The sequence below is a fragment of the Amphiprion ocellaris genome, chromosome 9, assembly GCF_022539595.1.
Source record: "Amphiprion ocellaris isolate individual 3 ecotype Okinawa chromosome 9, ASM2253959v1, whole genome shotgun sequence".
Lineage (NCBI taxonomy): Eukaryota > Metazoa > Chordata > Actinopteri > Pomacentridae > Amphiprion > Amphiprion ocellaris.
Genome location: NC_072774.1, coordinates 2,532,824 through 2,550,520, shown reverse-complemented (window position 1 = coordinate 2,550,520; position 17,697 = coordinate 2,532,824). Strand labels below are relative to the sequence as shown.

The 17,697-nt window shown below is 40.3% G+C and overlaps 1 protein-coding gene and 1 long non-coding RNA gene across 6 annotated transcripts in view; one reads left to right on the top strand and one right to left on the bottom strand.

Annotated features, from left to right (window-relative positions):
- The window catches only part of LOC118470410 (uncharacterized), a 33,115-nt gene that overhangs the window by 2,038 nt on the left and 13,380 nt on the right, over positions 1 to 17,697 (bottom strand). The window contains exon 2 of the long non-coding RNA XR_008602776.1: positions 15,367 to 15,626. This is a non-coding gene — a long non-coding RNA (uncharacterized LOC118470410). The remainder of the gene's footprint in view (positions 1 to 15,366; positions 15,627 to 17,697) is intronic.
- fam131bb (family with sequence similarity 131 member Bb) overlaps positions 9,936 to 17,697 on the top strand; it is a 34,724-nt gene continuing 26,962 nt past the window's right edge. Inside the window, exons 1-2 of one of the 5 annotated variants that reach the window (XM_055013721.1) lie at positions 9,942 to 10,193; positions 10,323 to 10,568. In XM_055013721.1, coding sequence (XP_054869696.1) covers positions 10,541 to 10,568 — 28 coding nt within the window. In that variant the 5' untranslated portion in view covers positions 9,942 to 10,193; positions 10,323 to 10,540. Of the gene's footprint in view, positions 10,569 to 17,697 lie in introns of all 5 variants that reach the window. The other 4 variants (XM_035948929.2, XM_023271966.3, XM_035948928.2 and 1 more) reach the window with 4 other exon arrangements.

The following is a 17,697-nucleotide window of genomic DNA, read 5'->3' as shown; positions in this document are numbered from 1 at the left end:
TCCACTCCTCCCCCTCCACCTCCCACTGTGCATGAATCAGAACATAATCCCTCAGTGCTTATTGTTAATATCCTTATCATTTCCCATCCATACGCAGCCACAGTCTCTCTGAATGCATTCATTTTCTCCACAAAGGAAAACCGATAAATCAGGCTGCAGACATCATCTCGGCATCGACATCGTGATGTGCAGAAACGCAAATTAACTCAAACACATCAGGCTGCAAGCATTTTTACTGCTTAATCTAAAAAACAAAACTTCTCACAATTCTCATTTTCCGTGAAGTCTGACTGAAAGAACATCATTGACTCTGATTAAAGTTTCTTGGAGTTTTTAAACTTCATCTAAAGACAGAGTTTTTATTTAACCTGCAGCTCCACATGAGAAAGAAACAGGAGAGAAAGAAGATTTGGCTGCAAAAAATTCTAAAGAAATAAGTGAACACTAGAAAGCCAAAAATGACTCAAACTGTTTCCAAAACTAGTTAAAAAATATTGACAATGACTCAAAAATTAATCTATAACTCAAACTTTGTCAAAAATAACTCAAAACGTGTCCAACATAAGTTAAAAAATGTCGAGAATGACTCAAAATGTATTCAAAACAACCCAAAATCTGTCAGAAGGAACTGAAAATTTGTCCCAAATTAGTAAAATGTGTCCAAAGTTACTAAAAATCATCCAAAATGACCCAAAAATCAGCCTAACAGCATGAACATGGTTCTAAAATTAGCTGTGAGCAGCAGAACTTCCTCAGTTCTGGACCTATGAACTGGCTCTATGTCTGCATCATGGATCCACATGGAAAAGAACTGAATAGAGGAAGTGAAAAATGTGACTGATAGACTTGACAAAGATGGAAAAGGATCCAGGACGATCAGTGAGCAACTAAGAAAAGAATCAGTTGTCTGGAAATATTTCACTTCAGAAAGAAAAGTTTTTACCTTAGTGGTTCTCAAAGCTCTTTACAATGTGTTTGCATTCACAGTGCTCCTGCCATCAATGTCTTGCTCAAAGACAGTTCGACATGCAAAGGGGATCGAACTGCCAACCTTACGATCAATGGACGACCCGCTCTACCACCAGAGCCACAGAAATGATGACGTCTAATGTAAACAGGTTCTCTGTCTGCAGATGTTTGAATGTAAATGGAATCTAAAGCTGAGGTTCGACAATCAGTCGAGCAGCACCTCCAAGTTTGAGGCCATGGTTCTCTGCCGTTAACCGGTGGATTGCTCCCTCCTGGTTGGAGGGGAGTTGCTTCCCCAAGCAAAGGAGTTCAAGTATCTTGGGATCTTGTTCATGAGTGATGGGAAAATGGAGTGAGTGACGGACAGGCGGCTTGGTGCGGCATCAGCAGTAATGTGGGCGTTGTACCAAACCGTCATGGTAAATTTCTCGATTTACCATCCATCTACGTTCCAACCCTCACCTATGGTCATGATCTCTGGGTAGTGACTGAAAGAATGAGATCACGGATATAAGCGGCTGAAATGAGCTTCCTCTGTAGGGTGGCTGGGCTCAGCCTTAGAGATAGGGGGAGAAGCTCAGACATCCGGAGGGAGCTCAGAGTAGAGCTGCTGCTCCTTGGCATAGAAAGAAGTCACTTGAGGTGGTTTGAACATCTGATTCGGATGCCTCGGGGGGGAGACTTCCTTTGGAGGTTTTCTGAGCACATCCACCTGGGAGGAGACCCTGGGGTAGACCCAGAACCCGCTGGAGGGATTATGTATCTTATCTGGCCTGGGAACGCCTCGGGATCCCCCAGGAAGAGCTGGAAAGCGTCGCCAAGGGAGGGACATCTGGAATGACCTGCTTCATCTGCTGCCTCCACGACCTGACACTGGATAAGTGGAAGAAAAGGGATGGATGGAAATGTAAAGTAAAAATAAAATATATATTCCAGATGTCTTGACTGCTTTTTTGAACTTTGTTTATACTACTTTTTGATTTTTTTCTGCAGATGCACCCCATTATAAAATTACCCCAGTCATCTGAAAATAATTCCAAGAACTAACAGAGTTTTTCAAACCATCCGCTGAAAATTCCTGCATTTTTTCCAATACATATCGCAGAAACACAACTAAATGTCACAATTTCAACCAGGTTTTTCCAACTTCATGCAGCCCTGTTGGAAAATAAATGTTATAGAGCTAATAATTACTGATCTGTCTAAACAGAAACACAGATCTAAATCTTCAGATGCAGGCAGCACATCTGATAACTTTAGTTTACAGATCAAGGCTGTCAACACAAAATACAGTATAATGAACAAGTATTATTAGAGTCTAAGATAAGATGTAAAATACCCAGCAGTATATATTTAGCTCCATCATTACCATCAGCTACATGAAACTACACAATAACGCATCAATGATTATAATCCAACAAGATAATATCCACTCAATTGCTAGTTTATTAGGTACAGCTGAGCTCAGAATTATTCATATCCATGCTAAATTGGGATTACAATGATTTTGTATCCAACCAGCAGGTTTCTTCTGACTGGAAATGACATAAACAAGAGAAAACCACAGGAACACGCACGATTGAGATGTTGATCAATTTTAACATTTTTACTAAAAATGCCAAAATTATTCACATACTTGAGTTGCATATTTTTTGAGAAAATGCAGCTTTTTTCCCAGATGTTCCTGGTAATTTCTCGAAGCTGTCTTTCGGTGTTTTGTTTACATCATTTCCAACCAGAAGAAACCTGTTGGTCACATAAAACTTCACTATAAATCGAGTTTAGTTCTGAGTATGAATAATTTAGGCTGAACTGTGGCTCAAACCGACGCAGTGTAACACAGTCCTGCAATAGATTCTACTGTCATACACGTTGAGTTTTGTTGAAAAGGTTCCAGAGCATTGTTTATTCATCTTCATGGTTTTATTGCTTTATACTGGCAGGTGTTTTTTATTATCTTGTTCCATCCATATAATAACAGAAGAGGAAAGCTGAGCAGATTTGGATTCATGGACCCGCTGAGGTGTGAGATCCAGTTGATGAAAGAAACAAAAGAAACTGTTCAGAATGCTAACAAAAAAAAAACATGTAGTGAAAAGAACATTACAGTAACCTCAATGGAACTGTAAAATCAAACTGAAGTGGTTCAGTCTGCATCAGAATCAAGTCTTCCTTCTGGGGTCATCTGTTCTTGTTGTTGTTTTTGTTGTTGTTTTTGTTCTTGGACTTCTTATTGCTCTTAATTTTGTTTTTGTTCTTGGTCTCATTCTTGGACTTGTTCCTGGACTTGGTCTTGGACTTTTTCCTTAGTCGTTTTACTGTTGCTAGCCTTGTTCTTGTTCTCATTTTTGCACGTTCTTGGTCGTGGTCTTGTTGTTGTTTGTGGACTTGTTGTTCTTATTCTTGTCCTTGTCCTTGGTATTGGTCTGCTTTTTGGTCTTGTTCTTGTAGTTTTTTTCTTCTTTTTGATCTTGGTCTTGTTCTTGTTCTTGTCCTTGGTTTTGACATTGGTCTTGTTCTTGATCTTGTTGTTGGTCTTGTTCTTGCTCTTGGTTTTTGTATTGGTATTGTTGTTGTTGTTCTGTTCTGTTTTTGTTCTTGAACTTGTTCCTGGACTTCTTGGTCTTTGTACTGTTGTTGGTCTTCTTATTGGTCTTCTTTCTTGGGCATTTTCTCAGTCTTATTGTTAGTCTTGTTCTTGTTCTCATTTTTAGACTTGTCCTTGGTCTTGGTCCTGGTCTTGTTCTTGGAATTCTTGTTGCTACTCATGAACTTATTCTTGTTGTTCATGAAATTGTTCTTGTTGTTGATGTCCATGGACTTGTTCTTGTTGTTGTTGTTCATGGATTTGTTCTTGTCCTTGGTCTCCTTGTTGGTCTCAGTCTTGTTCTTCTTTCTAGTCCTCGGTCTTTCTTCTCAGTTTTGTTGTTGGACTGGTTGTTGGTCTCATTCTTGATCTTGTGTCTTGCGCTTGGTTTTGTTGCTCTTGATCTTGATATTGGTCTTGTTCTTGTCTTTGGTCTTCTTCTTGGTCTTGATCTTGTTGTTGAACTTGTTACTGTTGCAGTTCTTGGTCTTGTTCTTCCTCGTCCTCTCAGGTTGTTTCTATCCATGTCTGCACTCTGAAATGACTCCTATTAGTTTCATCAGACCTTTAGCAACAAATGTGATTAATTCTGACTCGCTGTGTTGAACTTCCTCCGTGTGTGGTCACTAATATTCATCACAACAGCATCACAATGCAAAATGTGCTTTAGTGAGTCAGAGTGTGTTTAGAGTTTGGAAAAAAGAGTCAATGAGGTTTTTAAATTGTGTTGAAATAGGTGTTTTGTCAGTTTGGTTCAGAGACTGAGGTTTAGTGATTTAGAAATTCAGAAAACTGTAAATACAGAATGTGGTGAAGCTTCAGAGTGAATCGTCAGAGAGTCCAGGTGTTTCTCCGGCAGGAAGAGTGTCTGTTTACCTGTAACACACCAGAAAACAGAGAAATCTCTGCTGCTTCCCTTCAGAGATAGAGTGCAGTGACCTGCTGCCACCAGCAGGGGTCAGACTGATCCACAGCTGCACACTGAGATTCCTTCAGGGTGGAAGATTCCCCTCAATCTGACTGCAAGGAAATCAGCTGCAGACGTGACAAATACAGCAGAAACCTCAGATTGCGATGTGAACTGTGAAGGAGCCGTGAGGAGAAGCTGGACATGAAGCTTCCCTGTTGGTTGGACGAGGACGCTGCAGGGAATGTGGGCTAATAGCAGCAGAGCAGGGAGGAGATGGTAAATAATAGAGGAGAGCTGGGAACTCCTGGTACGAGGTTTTGTCTTGTGTAACTGGAATGCATAAACACACACATCATGAACACGAAGACAAACACAAAACAACAAAATAATGTGAGTTCTGAAGAACCACGGCCCATAAAGTCTGCGTCCCAGCGGCTAAAACAAAGCTAATCACATAAACGGCACCATTAGAGGCCTTATCAGAGTCTTCTCTCAGCGTTTATCTCTCCCTGGCTGCCTCCTCCTCCTCCTCACTGCTAAAAACAAACCTGACTCCCTCCATCTCCTTCATCTTTCACTTCTCCTGCCTTTCTTCCATTTTTCTACAGTGAAACCCAACGCCGGCCAGCTGTCGGACCTCCTCCCTCCACATTCTCCCGCTAACAGATGTGTAACATGCGCTTCCAATTAACACATGTAGAAACCGACAGTCAGGATCAGCAGAGCACAAAATCCGGACCGAAGCGGTGGACGGTGAGTCGGAGCGCCTGCATCCATCAGCCTGAAGTGTTCATTATCTCCGCAGCCACAGCTTATAGTCACATACACCAAAGTCACTGATTACAGGAATTACGTGGGAGTGGGTCGCCCAGATAATATTAAACAGGCTGCATTTACATTCAGAGCAGCGCCGTCGCCCAGATAAGGAAACAAGCGGCGTGTTGACAGGAACATGATGGAAGCCGTGTGTTTGGTGTGTTGCAGGGCGGCTTCATGTCACTGCTTTGTGTTGATCTGAAGAGCAGCTGAGCGTCAGGAGTCTTTGTCACCGGCCGATGCATCACCGCCGAGATTAGTGTCAAGAATTTCTTCCCTCAGTGTTTGACCTTGTCTCACATTGATAGTCCATATCATAGATCACCATGCTGTCACAGACTGTATAGGAGAGGAGCGGTGTGTGACAGGAATGCAGCTCGGCCTGAAGCATTCTGGGAAAAACACCACATTATTCTCTCTGCTATTGATTTAATTCTTTACCATCGAGCTTCGGTTCGATACTCACGGTGATAGATTTTAAACATGTGATCGGACTGTGACACCAGGAGGAGACATGAATTCATAAAACCAGACTCAGTTTAAACTGGGGATTAAATGCGCTGATAGTAAAGTTTGATCTGCTCCAATATAATTAAATTACAGTATTATTGTTTCGTAGCTACAGCTGCAGAGTGGCTTGGTGGTTTGCAGCATCGCCTTGCAGCTAGAAGATCCCCAGTTCGCATCCCGACCTTTCCAAGATCTTTCTGCATGGAGTTTGCATGTTCTCCCTGTCCATATGAGTGAGTTTTCTCCAGGTTGTCCGGCTTCCTCCCGCAGTCCAAAAACATGAAGTTTACTGGTGACTCTAATTTGTCCGTAGGTGCGAGTGCACTTGTTTGTCTCTATATGTAGCCCTGTGATATGACACTTTTCCACCAGCACCTAATCAGCTCGACTCCACTCGGTTTGTGAGGTTTTCCATTAGGACGTAGTACCTGGTACCAGGTTCTATTTTAGTACCTACTGGGCCGGGGTTCCAAGCGAGCTGAGTCGGACCGATAATGTGACGTCTACAGAGTGCAGGGCACTGATTGGACAGGGAGTGATGACACACAAGAGCGACTCCTTCACGAAAACCAAACTCGCCACTTTTAAAAAAAAAAATTGGGAACAGTGACAGTGCGCATTGCTCTTCACGGAACTTGGCAAAAAGAAAAAGCCACAGACCGAGCAGCAGATATACCATCGCCTCCATGTCCTCCATTGTTGTGTTGCGTTTGTGTCACACATAAATAACGTTTAGGGACTTCCAGGCCGCCGTGCTGTGACGACTCCACCCATGGTGAGGTGGTGCTCAGTTGTACTGGAAAACAACCTCAACCGAGTGGAGCCTAGTAGGTGCTAGTGGAAAAGCACCTATCGACTGTTACCTGTCCAGGTGTCCCATGCCTTCTCCCCAAGTCAGCTGGGATAGACTCCAGCCCCCAGAGACCCTAAAGAGGATTAAGCGGTGAATATGATGATGATGGATGGATGGATGTTTCTTAGCTACACCTCGTATACAGGGGGGTCATATTTAAAAAAAATAAATAAATAAATAAATAAATAAATAAATAAATAAATAAATAATATATATATATATATATATATATATATATATATATATATATATATATATATATATATATAGTATTTGACAGTTTTTAACATTTTTTCTGACAATCTTGCAGCCAGAAAAGGGATTTTTTTTGCTGCTTTGAATTACATTTTATTCTTTCAAAATGAAATACTGATAAAATAATTGAGCTTGATGTAACAAAAAAGGGCAAAAATGGTTAAAAATGTCCTATTTTAGGGTAAATTTACTAATAATATTCATATCTGCTTAAATCAGGGTGCTTTATGATCTGTTCCAAGGGTTTTATTGTTCTGTTCGCTGTATCAGTTATGACGTTCGTTGTTGTTTTCGGCTCTAGAACAGCTTCAGAACATTACTGTTAGGATCTGACTGTATTATTAATTTATCACAGTGAATAATGTCTAATACGTGACTCATCGCAGTAACCCCTGAACCGTCCTTCTATCTGCTTCTGGCTGGTTCAGCGCCGTGGTTTTGTCTTTATGGAGTGTGAACTTCACACCTCTCTCTTAGCTTCCATCACTTCCCATCTGTCCATGTCCTCTTCTCTCTCTGCTCGTCCTCCCATCTGTCCTGCTTCTCTGTTCTTTGTCCAACGAGTCAGTGGAGCACGACTGACCACACATGCAGGATCTCACTGTCCAGACAAACAGAAACATCCATTTATCATCAGAACAGACAGCAGACAGAGAAGAAGATGCTACAGGAGAGGAGGCAGAGGTATTATTTACAGTAAAACACGCTCATATGCAGGAGCGATTAGAGACGAGAGGCTTCATGGTACCGAGTCACATTCAGTTTTGCAGGTTCGAAAAGGTGGAGGAGATGGAACACGAGTGAGAACTTCCTTGTGTTGCTCTACCTTTCTCTGGAAAATATCACAAAGGTTCTGTTGGGTTTTCACTGTCCAGATCCTGGTTCCACATTGTTCTAGTGGAGAAGCTCTTGTGTGATGTTGTTCTTTGGATGTTCTCCTGCTGGAATATTCCTCTTCTTCCATCTCTTCTGGTCAGCCAGTATTCTGGTTCATCCTCAGACCTTCATGCTGCATCTAGAAATGTCATCAACACCTTCTGACCTCATTCAGCCCCACATCATCACACTTCCACCTCCGTGCTTCACTGTCAGGACTATGCATCCACTGTGGTAGTCCTGGTCAGGTTCACACCAAACATTGGGAACCCATCTGAGCCCAACTCATTGATCTTCATCTGACCAAAGAATGTTCTCCAACATCCATCAAGCTTCTTCTCATGTTCTTCAGCAAACTTTCACCTGGAGGTTTAGTTCTGAGCAGCAACCAGGTTTAGTTCTTGTCCTCCGTCCATAGAGGTTGATGTTCTGAAGGTTCCTTCACACTGTCTGATCTTCACACTAACTCTGGTTTCCATGGAGAACCCCTGAACCAAGTCTGAAGCAGCTGCTGTCTGTTTTTACAGCTGGATTGTGGAAGTAGTTCACTGTCTGTGGAGTCATTTTAGGAGCTCTGAGTAGTGGAACTATGACTCCTTCTAGACCTCCTGATTAGTGGTACTATGACTACTTCTACACCTCCTGATTAGTGGTACTATGACTCCTTCTAGACCTCCTGATTAGTGTTACTATGACTCCTTCTAGACCTCCGGATTAGTGGTACTATGACTCCTTCTACACCTCCTGATTAGTGGTACTATGACTCCTTCTATACCTCCTGATTAGTGGAGCTATGACTCCTTCTAGACCTCCTGATTAGTGGTACTATGACTCCTTCTAGACCTCTTGATTAGTGGTACTATGACTCCTTCTAGACCTTCTGATTAGTGGAACTATGACTCCTTCTAGACCTTCTGATTAGTGGAACTATGACTCCTTCTAGACCTCCTGATTAGTGGTACTATGACTCCTTCTAGTCTTCCTGATTAGTGGGACTATGACTCCTTCTAGACCTCCTGATTAGTGGGACTATGACTCCTTCTAGATCTCCTGATTAGTGGAGCTATGACTCCTTCTAGACCTCCTGATTAGTGGTACTATGACTCCTTCTATACCTCCTGATTACTGCTGACTCTGTGCTTCACTGGTTTTTAGTTGCTCACTGATCTTCCTGGATCCTTTTCCATCTTTGTCGAATCTCACAGTCAGATTTTTCACTTCCTCTGTTCAGTTCTTTTCCATGTGGAGCCATGATGCAGAAATAGATACAGTCCATAGGTCCAGAACTGAGGAAGTTCTGCTGTTCACAGCTCATTTCAGAACCATGTTCAAGCATTTAGGCAGATTTTTGACAATTTTTGGGTCATTTTTGGATGGTTTTTAGTAACTTCAGACCAGTTTTAGTAATTTGGGACACATTTTTATTTCCTTCTCAAAATTTTAGGTTGTTTTGAATAAATTTTGAGTCATTCTTGGCATATTTTTAACTTGTGTTGGACACATTTTGAGTTATTTTTGACTAAGTTTAAGTCATTCTAGATGAATTCTGAGTCATTCTCAATCTTTTTAAACTAACCTTTGAGTCATTTTTGACATTCTGGTGTTCACTTATTTCTTCTTCGCTTCCTCTGTTCAGTTCTTATCCATGTGGATCCATGATGCAGAAATAGATAGACACAGTCCATAGGTCCAGAACTGAGGAAGTTCTTCTGCATGTTCATCAGTTGGACTGATTGGAAATCACAGCTGGACTCATTTTGGTTCTTTGAGTTTTCGTTTTGGAGCCTGAATCTTCAACATCATCTTCATAAAGAGTTTGTTTTTGAGTGTTCACCAGAGGAAATGTTCTGCTGTCTTCAGATTTAGGATTTTTTGACATTCAGGCGATGCTGCACTCGCTGCTGTTGTTTTCTGTACCTCGTATCTGCAGTAAAACGTAGTAAAATGTGGAATTTGTTGAGTTGTGATGAAGCTGAAGTGATGCAGGTGGAGATTTAGGTGTGGCACCGACAGAGATGCAGACGGGAGACGTGGATAAAAGACGGATTCTCGTTGTTTCCTCGCCGGGAAGCATCTCTGAGGTGTGATCCAGGGAACAGAAAAGGTGCAGAGACGACTGTGGGTGGATCGATGCGTGAGATGACAGAGGAAGAGGTGGAGACTCGGCAGTGGAGGAGGAAAACCCTCCTCTGCCGGGCTTCTCTGGGATGCTTTAACATGGGTGTAGATGAGTGCGGTGTCTGAGCGTGAGGGAGGACGGGGGAGGAGGGCGACGGAGGGAACCGCTGCAGTGCATTGTTAGGCTGAGCACACAGAGAATCCCCCATTTTAGCTGCACGATGCTACAGCAGTGCAGAGAAACCTACTACAGCGGCGGGATCTCACGTTATTTACATCCTCGTCTCTCTGCTGCACAGGTCCGGCCAGCTATTCTTCTTCTTCTTCTTCTTCTTAGAGGCGATTTGAAGTTTAATTTTGCAGCTTTTTCCTCCTGCAATTTAAACAAACACACATGCGGCGGATCTTTATTTATCTGTCTCCCTCAGGCATACTGACTTACTAACCGGATCCTCTAAGACACTGCACTGTGGAGAGGGAGGGAGGAGGGTGAGGAGAGGGTGAGGGGAGGGTGAGGGAGCGATCGAGCGGCGCAGCAGAGAGAGAGAGGAGAAGAAGAAGAAGAGAGTCGCAGGAGGAAGCAGGAGAATGCTCAGCGTCTGGGCAACACTTCCACGCTTGAGTCCAGGGCCTTTGTGAATACACCATGGGATGCATCGGCTCCAGGAGGCTGGGTAAGCTGCGCTGCCTTCTGTCGCTGCAGGCTGGGGGTGGTGGGAGGAAGGAGGTGCAGGAGGTGAGGGAGGTTTGGTGTGAGGGATGGAGGAGGTTTGGGGTCCTGCACTGGGAAGCGTTGGTGTTTTGGTGCATGTGTTGGGAGCTGTTTTCCTGCCTCTCGGCGACGTGTAAAAGAAGCTGTGGAGGCACGGAATCACACGGCTGAGATGTCAGAGGAGATACGTGTTAAAACGCATCCCCCACTGCCTCCCCTCCACCTCCCCCCTGCCTCCATCCGCTGATTTATGATGCTGTTTGTCAGGACGTATATGTGCACGGGAGTGGGAGGCAGGGGGAGTTATTTATAGGGAAGCGTGGCTGGGAGGGAAATGGGGACGGAGCTGCGTTCAGGGGCGTCCGCACACTTTGTTGTTATTTGCATCGGTGATGAGGATGGAGAGCGGCCGAAGAGGAGGAGGAGGAGGATGGGGCAGTGGGGGAGGGAGGGGAGTTAGGGGAAGGAGGGGCGGGCTTCAGGTGAGGAACCTCCTGCATTAAGAGCTCAGCAGGAAAACACTGGGAGGGGCTGGACAGAACTAGAACCAGAACCAGAGCCAGGTAAACGTGCTGCGGGAGGTAGTGGAAAAACTGACAGGGAGGTTCAGGGTTTCTGTGATAAATGATGGGAAAAAATGCAGGAATTTTCAGCAGATGACTCGAATAACTCTGGAAATAATGACTGAGGGTCTGGAAATAAAATATAAACTAAAAAAAGCCAAGTTAAACCTGCTGGGGTGACACTACTGGGACACATTCCTGCTTGTTTGCAATAAAAAAATCTAATAATTTAGATAAACCTTTTAAATTTGCAGATATTATTGAGGTGCTTTAGATCAGTGGTGTCAAACATGCGGCCCGTGGGCCAAAAGCGGTCCTCCAGAGGGTCCAATCCAGCCCTCAAAGTGTAAAAATTACACAGAAGACATTAACTGCAGATTAAAAATTTGTAAAACTATGAATTTAAAATAATTTCTAGACCATGACAAGTTGTTTTGATCAGAAATTAAAATACAAGATTGTTCTTTTTTTTGTTTTGTGTCTCATTTTTGTAATTTTTTGTCATTTTAGTTGTTTTTGGCCTTTTTTGTCTAATTTTTGTCCTTCGTCTCATGTTTTTGTCATTTTGTTTCACGCTTTTGTCATTTTTGGTCTTGTGTCGTTTGCCCATTTTTTTGTCGCTTTGTAACTTTTTTGTCCAATTTTTTTATTTCATGTCGTTTTTCTAATTTTTTGTCATTTTGTTTCTCGCTTTTGTCATTTTGTGTCTCATTTTTGTAATATTTTGTCTTGTTTTTGTCATTTTGTTTCTTGCTTTTGTCACTTTGTTTCCTTTTTGTCTTGCTTGTGTTTTTTGCCTTACTTTTGTTATTTTATGCTTTGCTTTATTTGTTGTTTTGTGTATTGTTTTTGTTGTTTTGCTTCATGCTTTTGTCATTTTTTGTTTTGTTTCATGTCATTTGTCTAATTTTTCGTCATTTTGTTTCGTGGCATTTGTCTCATTTTTTGTCATTTTGTTTCTCGCTTTTGTCGTTTTGTGTCTCATTTTTGTAAGAAACTGTCTTGTTTTTTTTGTCTTTCTTAAAGTAAAATACTATATTGTTCAGTTCCAGATGACTAAATGTTGTGTTCCTTTGTACACACTCTGTGATCTGTTAGTTGTAATGTGTAAATGATAAACTGAGACATAATGCTGTTGAAATTGAATTTATTTTTCTTAAGAAATTTCAGGTTGTTCGCATTGTTTTGTGAAAAGATAATTCCTTAAACGTGAACATTTTTGCACTAAATCAAAGGAAACATTTGGAGTTGTGGTTATTATACATTATTATGCAGTGATTTTACTGGTCACTGGAGATCAAATTAGGCTGAATGTGGCCCCTGAACTAAAATGAGTTTGACACCCCTGCTTTAGATTAACTTAATAGCATTTCATTTCCTTAATATTGTGTAATTGAAACTCAAATTTCTGCGTGAGTTGATTTAAAACTAAACTGAAGTTGGGGTATTTCAATAAAATGGTCAGGATTCTTCTCCTGCCTGCTAAACAGGGGAGTGATTTAACCACTCCGCCAAGGAGGCGGAGCCTCAGCTGAGTTATGTGACGATCGGCGTTGGTTTGTCTGTCTGTCTGTCTGTCTGTTAGCAACGTTACTCAAAAACAGACTAACAGATTTGGAGGAAATTTTCAGAGAAGGTCAGAAATGACACAAGGACCAAGTGATTAGATTCTGGCAGTGATGCAGCTTATAGTCTGGATCCATGGATTTGTTAAAGATTTCTGTATCATTGCCAGATAGCGGCACGGCATCACTGTAACCATGACAACAAGTGAACACTACGTCAGCTGCCTGCTGATGATCACATGATTGTGATCCTACTACAAATCCAGGGCTGAGGACTTATCAGGACTTATCCATCAGAAATGATCCAAGGAACAATTGATTAAATTGTGGGGGTGTTTCTGAGTCCCATCAATTCCCGCTGCCTGCTACATATTTAGGTCACGTGATTCGGTATCTGTACATAACGTACACATGCATAACACACGACTGTGCTCAGTGCAAGGTCATTGTGTTTGTGGGTACATCTATATTAATTGGACACATACTATGTTCTATGTTCTGATTATCAGTAACTAATAAATAAATGCTGCATTTCTGACAATGCCATATGGGGAAATGGACAGCCTTGGAGGAGGACTGCACTCTCTGAGTGCTTTTCTTGTGTTTGAAAACTATATTTTTCATTTTATAACAGATTTTGAACATTTTGATCAATGAAAAAGAAGTATATTACACAGAACAGCAATTGAAGAATGTCAACCTCCATTATCTTGACATTTTTCCACTCTTTTCGTCCAAGTTTGTGCACTCCATCACCTCTTGTATGATATTATCAGTGATAAAGAGCTTGAGGTAGTAATACAAATATCACAATTTCTTTAAAAGTATAAAAGATGGCTTAAAAATTAAAATGGAACGATATTAAAAGCATGTTTTTTGAGGAATAGCTGGAATATGTAATGATAAAAACTTTTCATTACAAAGACAAATGACGTCACCAGGAAATTTTTTGTTAACATCGTAGCTGCAGTATTTCCATACAGCTGCTCTCAGACCTGTTTCTGATGTAGATCTGTCCTTTAAAATGACAACAGAGTGAGTTTTCTTTTTGTTCCGTAGTTTAAGAGTTCTGTCCTGACATGTTTGATTAATTTTTCCGTCCTGAACGTTGCCATGATGAATATTCTGCAGCTTTGGTTCTTGGTGCTGCAGGAATGAAGGTAAAAATAAGCACAGACTGGTGAAATATTAATGCTCCATTTAACTCATCAGTTTAAACATGTTTAAGAACTGTGAGTCTCTATGAGGAGCTTCAGGGATCAGCGGGGTCAGAACCAGAACCTAAATCCTTCATGATTTTAAAAATATCCAAAACGAGTGGCGACACAGAAGGCAGGTGTGAACTGGAAATACTGGAGCTCATGGAGGCGTTGGAGAAGTTCGAGTTTAATCTGAGCCTCCAGAACACTGAGGATCACTTTCAGAGCAACAATCGCACGAGTTAAAGAGTTCAATCAGACTGCTGTAAGAGTGATTAGATTCTAGAGGAAGGATAAGTGATGAAGGATGAGGTGGAGGAGAACAGCAAGAAGATCAGTCAGTTCAGGTAGAACACCATAAAAATAATCTGTCAAAATATCTGTTAAAATAATCTGTAAAATTATCTGTTAAAAATAATCTGTGAAAATAATCTGTAAAAATATCCATTAAAATAATCTTGAAAATAATCTTCTAAAATTATGTTAATAATCAGTAATATAGTCAGTAAAAATAATCACAAAAAATTATCTTTTAAAAATTGTGTTAAAAATCAGTAAAATAATCTGTAAAATTAATCACAAAAAATTATCTGTAAAATAATCTGTAAAAAAAAAATCTAAAAATATTTCATAAAAATAATCTTTTACAATTAATCACTAAAAATATCAGTTAAGGTAATCTGTAAAAACATTTTAAAAATTCTCTTAAAAATCAGCAAAATAGTCTGGAAAAATAATCACAAAAAATAATCTTTTAAAAATTATGTGTTAAAAATTTGTAAAATAATCTGTGAAACTAATCACAAAAAATATCTGTAAAAATATTCTGCAAAAAATAAGCTCATGAGTTATGTGTTTAAAAAAGGCAGTATAATAATCAGTAGAAATACAATCTGTAAAAATTATCTTCAAAATAATCTCTAAAAAATATCTGTAAAAATAATCTGTAAAAATAATCTTTTAAAATGTATTTGTTAAAAATAATCATTAAAATAATCTGTAAAAATGATCAGCTGAAATAATCAGTTAAGATACAATCTGTAAAAAATAATCTGTTAATCTATTAAAATTATCTGTAAAAAAATCTGTATCAATAATCTGTAAAAATGATCTGTAAAACAATCTAGAAAATAATCTGCAAAAATAATCTCTTAAAATATATTAAAATAACAGTAAAGTGTTAAATAAAACAGTTAAAACTGACCTGAGACATATTTCAGCAGCTCCACCGTGATTTTACTAGATAATTAATGTCATTTAAAATGAGAAAAATCTGTAAAATAACAGTAAATTGTTTAAATAAAACAGTTCACACTGACCTTAGATGTGTTTTAGCAGCTTGACTGTGATTTTACTAGATAATTAATGGAATTTTAAACAGGTAAAATCTGTAAAATAACAGTAAATTATTAAATAAAACAGTCAAAACTGACCTGAGATGTGTTTTAGCAGCTCCAGTGTGATTTCCCTGCCAGCAGCCGGACCGAGGTGTGGTTGTTTCTGTTGGTCCTGCTGAGAAAAGCTCCAGAGTGCCATCGATCGGCCTCCTGACTGCAGCTGGCAGCAGATGAGCAGCAGCTGGATGGATGAGTTCATCCTCCAGAAACACAATCTGCTGAGCTGCAGCCTGATATCTGTGTGGAAACACTGATCGATGCTTCGTTACACCTGGAGCATCCTCAGCGTCAGGCAGCTAAACAGAAAGGATTCATGTAAAACTAAACACTGACTCACACAGGGACACAGATACATTAAAGCAGGGGTGTCAAACATGAGGCCCGCAGCCCAAAACCGGCCCTCCAGAGGGTCCAATTTTGGGTTGGCTTATAAAATAGTAGAAAATGTGGATCAGAGTTTCCTCAAATGTCTGTTTAGTTCAAAGATCTTCAGTTTACTGTCACAGAGGAAAGAAACCAGAAAATATTCATACTGAAGAAGCTGAAATCACAGTATTTAGACATTTTTAATTTAAAAAAGACAAACTGGTTAATGGCTGATCAAACAGATGGTGTTTAATTGATCAACTGCTGCAGCTCAGTGCAGTAAATATCTGTAGTTTAACGAAAAATGCAGCCAGATTGTAATGAACACAACTTTTATTTATCAATGTTACTGTGGTTTAGATGTGTTCATCAACTAAAAATCTTTTATTTAATTTCCCTCCATCACAAATTTAACATTTCTAGAAAAAAATGAGCATTTTGATACTTGATTATCTACCTACCTATCTGTCTATCTATCTATCTATCTGTCTGTCTGTCTGTCTATCTACCTACCTGTCTGTCTGTCTGTCTGTCTGTCTGTCTGTCTGTCTGTCTATCTATCTATCTATCTATCTATCTATCTATCTGATTGGCTGCAGGTCGTCGATAACCAATCAGCACTGAAGGGCAAATGTTGTTGAATTAAACATCAATAATCAAAGATATTTAATGAAGTTTAGTGTTTTTCTAAATTCTAACACCCAGACTTTCATTTCTCCTGCAAATATCAGTGATCAATAACTGGTATCGGCTCTGAATGAGCGTCATCGATCGCCCTTCAGGGTCACGACCTTCAGCTCTGAGATCTGTCTTCCTCTAGGAGCCGTCCCAGTAGATTATGATCGATTATAGATGATAGATTCCTGGAGGTTCAGTGTTGCAGCACCGTGATGATTGGTGTGTTCTATATGTTCTAGATGTTCTATATGCTGGTGGTGGAGGAGAAACGAGTGTGTGTGGGCAGCTGTCAGTAAACAACGTGACTCAGACTGAGGAATGAAACTGAAACATGATGAGGACATTTCATGCCTCAGTTTGTGTACGTTAGCAGCTGATCGTATCTGCAGCCTCCAACCGCTGATTAAATTTAAAAAAACGTCTCTTTTGAATATCAAAGAGGAAGAAATAAAGAGTTTTATCGTCCGTCAGCAGCTGATTGTTCCTCCACTAACGGATCAGTGATGTTCTACTGCAGGTCCAGATGTTCTCCATGTGTTTAACAGAACATCAGGACATTTATGATGCTGCTGAGATGCTGTAAAGTTCTATGTTCCTCAGTCACATCACTGCTGGAACTTATTTACTCTGAAGCCCTGATGGATATTTAAACAGAAGGAACCTAACCTGAAGCTTAGACGATGTTCTGATGATGTCCCTGTAGAACCTCGAGAAGTTCTCTATATATATTCTAACAGAACAAATATACCCAACCCTAACCCTAACTAAACTATGTTCTCAGTTAGTTTCTAAGGGGAATATAATTTATAAATATATAAATTTGTGGAAATAAAGCCAATTTGAATAATGATAAAGTCCAAGTGAGGAGATCGATGGGACAGTTGGTGGTAAAAACTGGAGGTCAGTTTCTTCCAGTTTCATTTTCTGGTTAAGTTGGGCACAAACGCTACGCGGTCGGGGTTCAGGAAAGCATCCTAATGGGTGGGTTAAAATCCTTTCATGACATGTTTGAAGTTCCGCCTCCATTTTCTGTGTTACCATGGTGACAAGTCCCGCCCCATCTCATGTCTAATTGACTGAAAAGGACGACAGTAAAGCAGCAAAAATAAACAGCAAAGATATAAGAAAAGTCTTAGGGATGAGTTATTAATAGTGATGGGATGCGATTAAAAAAATGTATCGAATTAATTAGAGGCTTATGTAATTAACCCTCCTGTTGTCTTTGTTTACGGGCACCAAAAAAAAATCTAAAAATTCAGCAAAAAAATTCCCCAAATTTCTGAAAATTTGCAAAACCTTCAGGAAGAAAATTCCAATAATTCC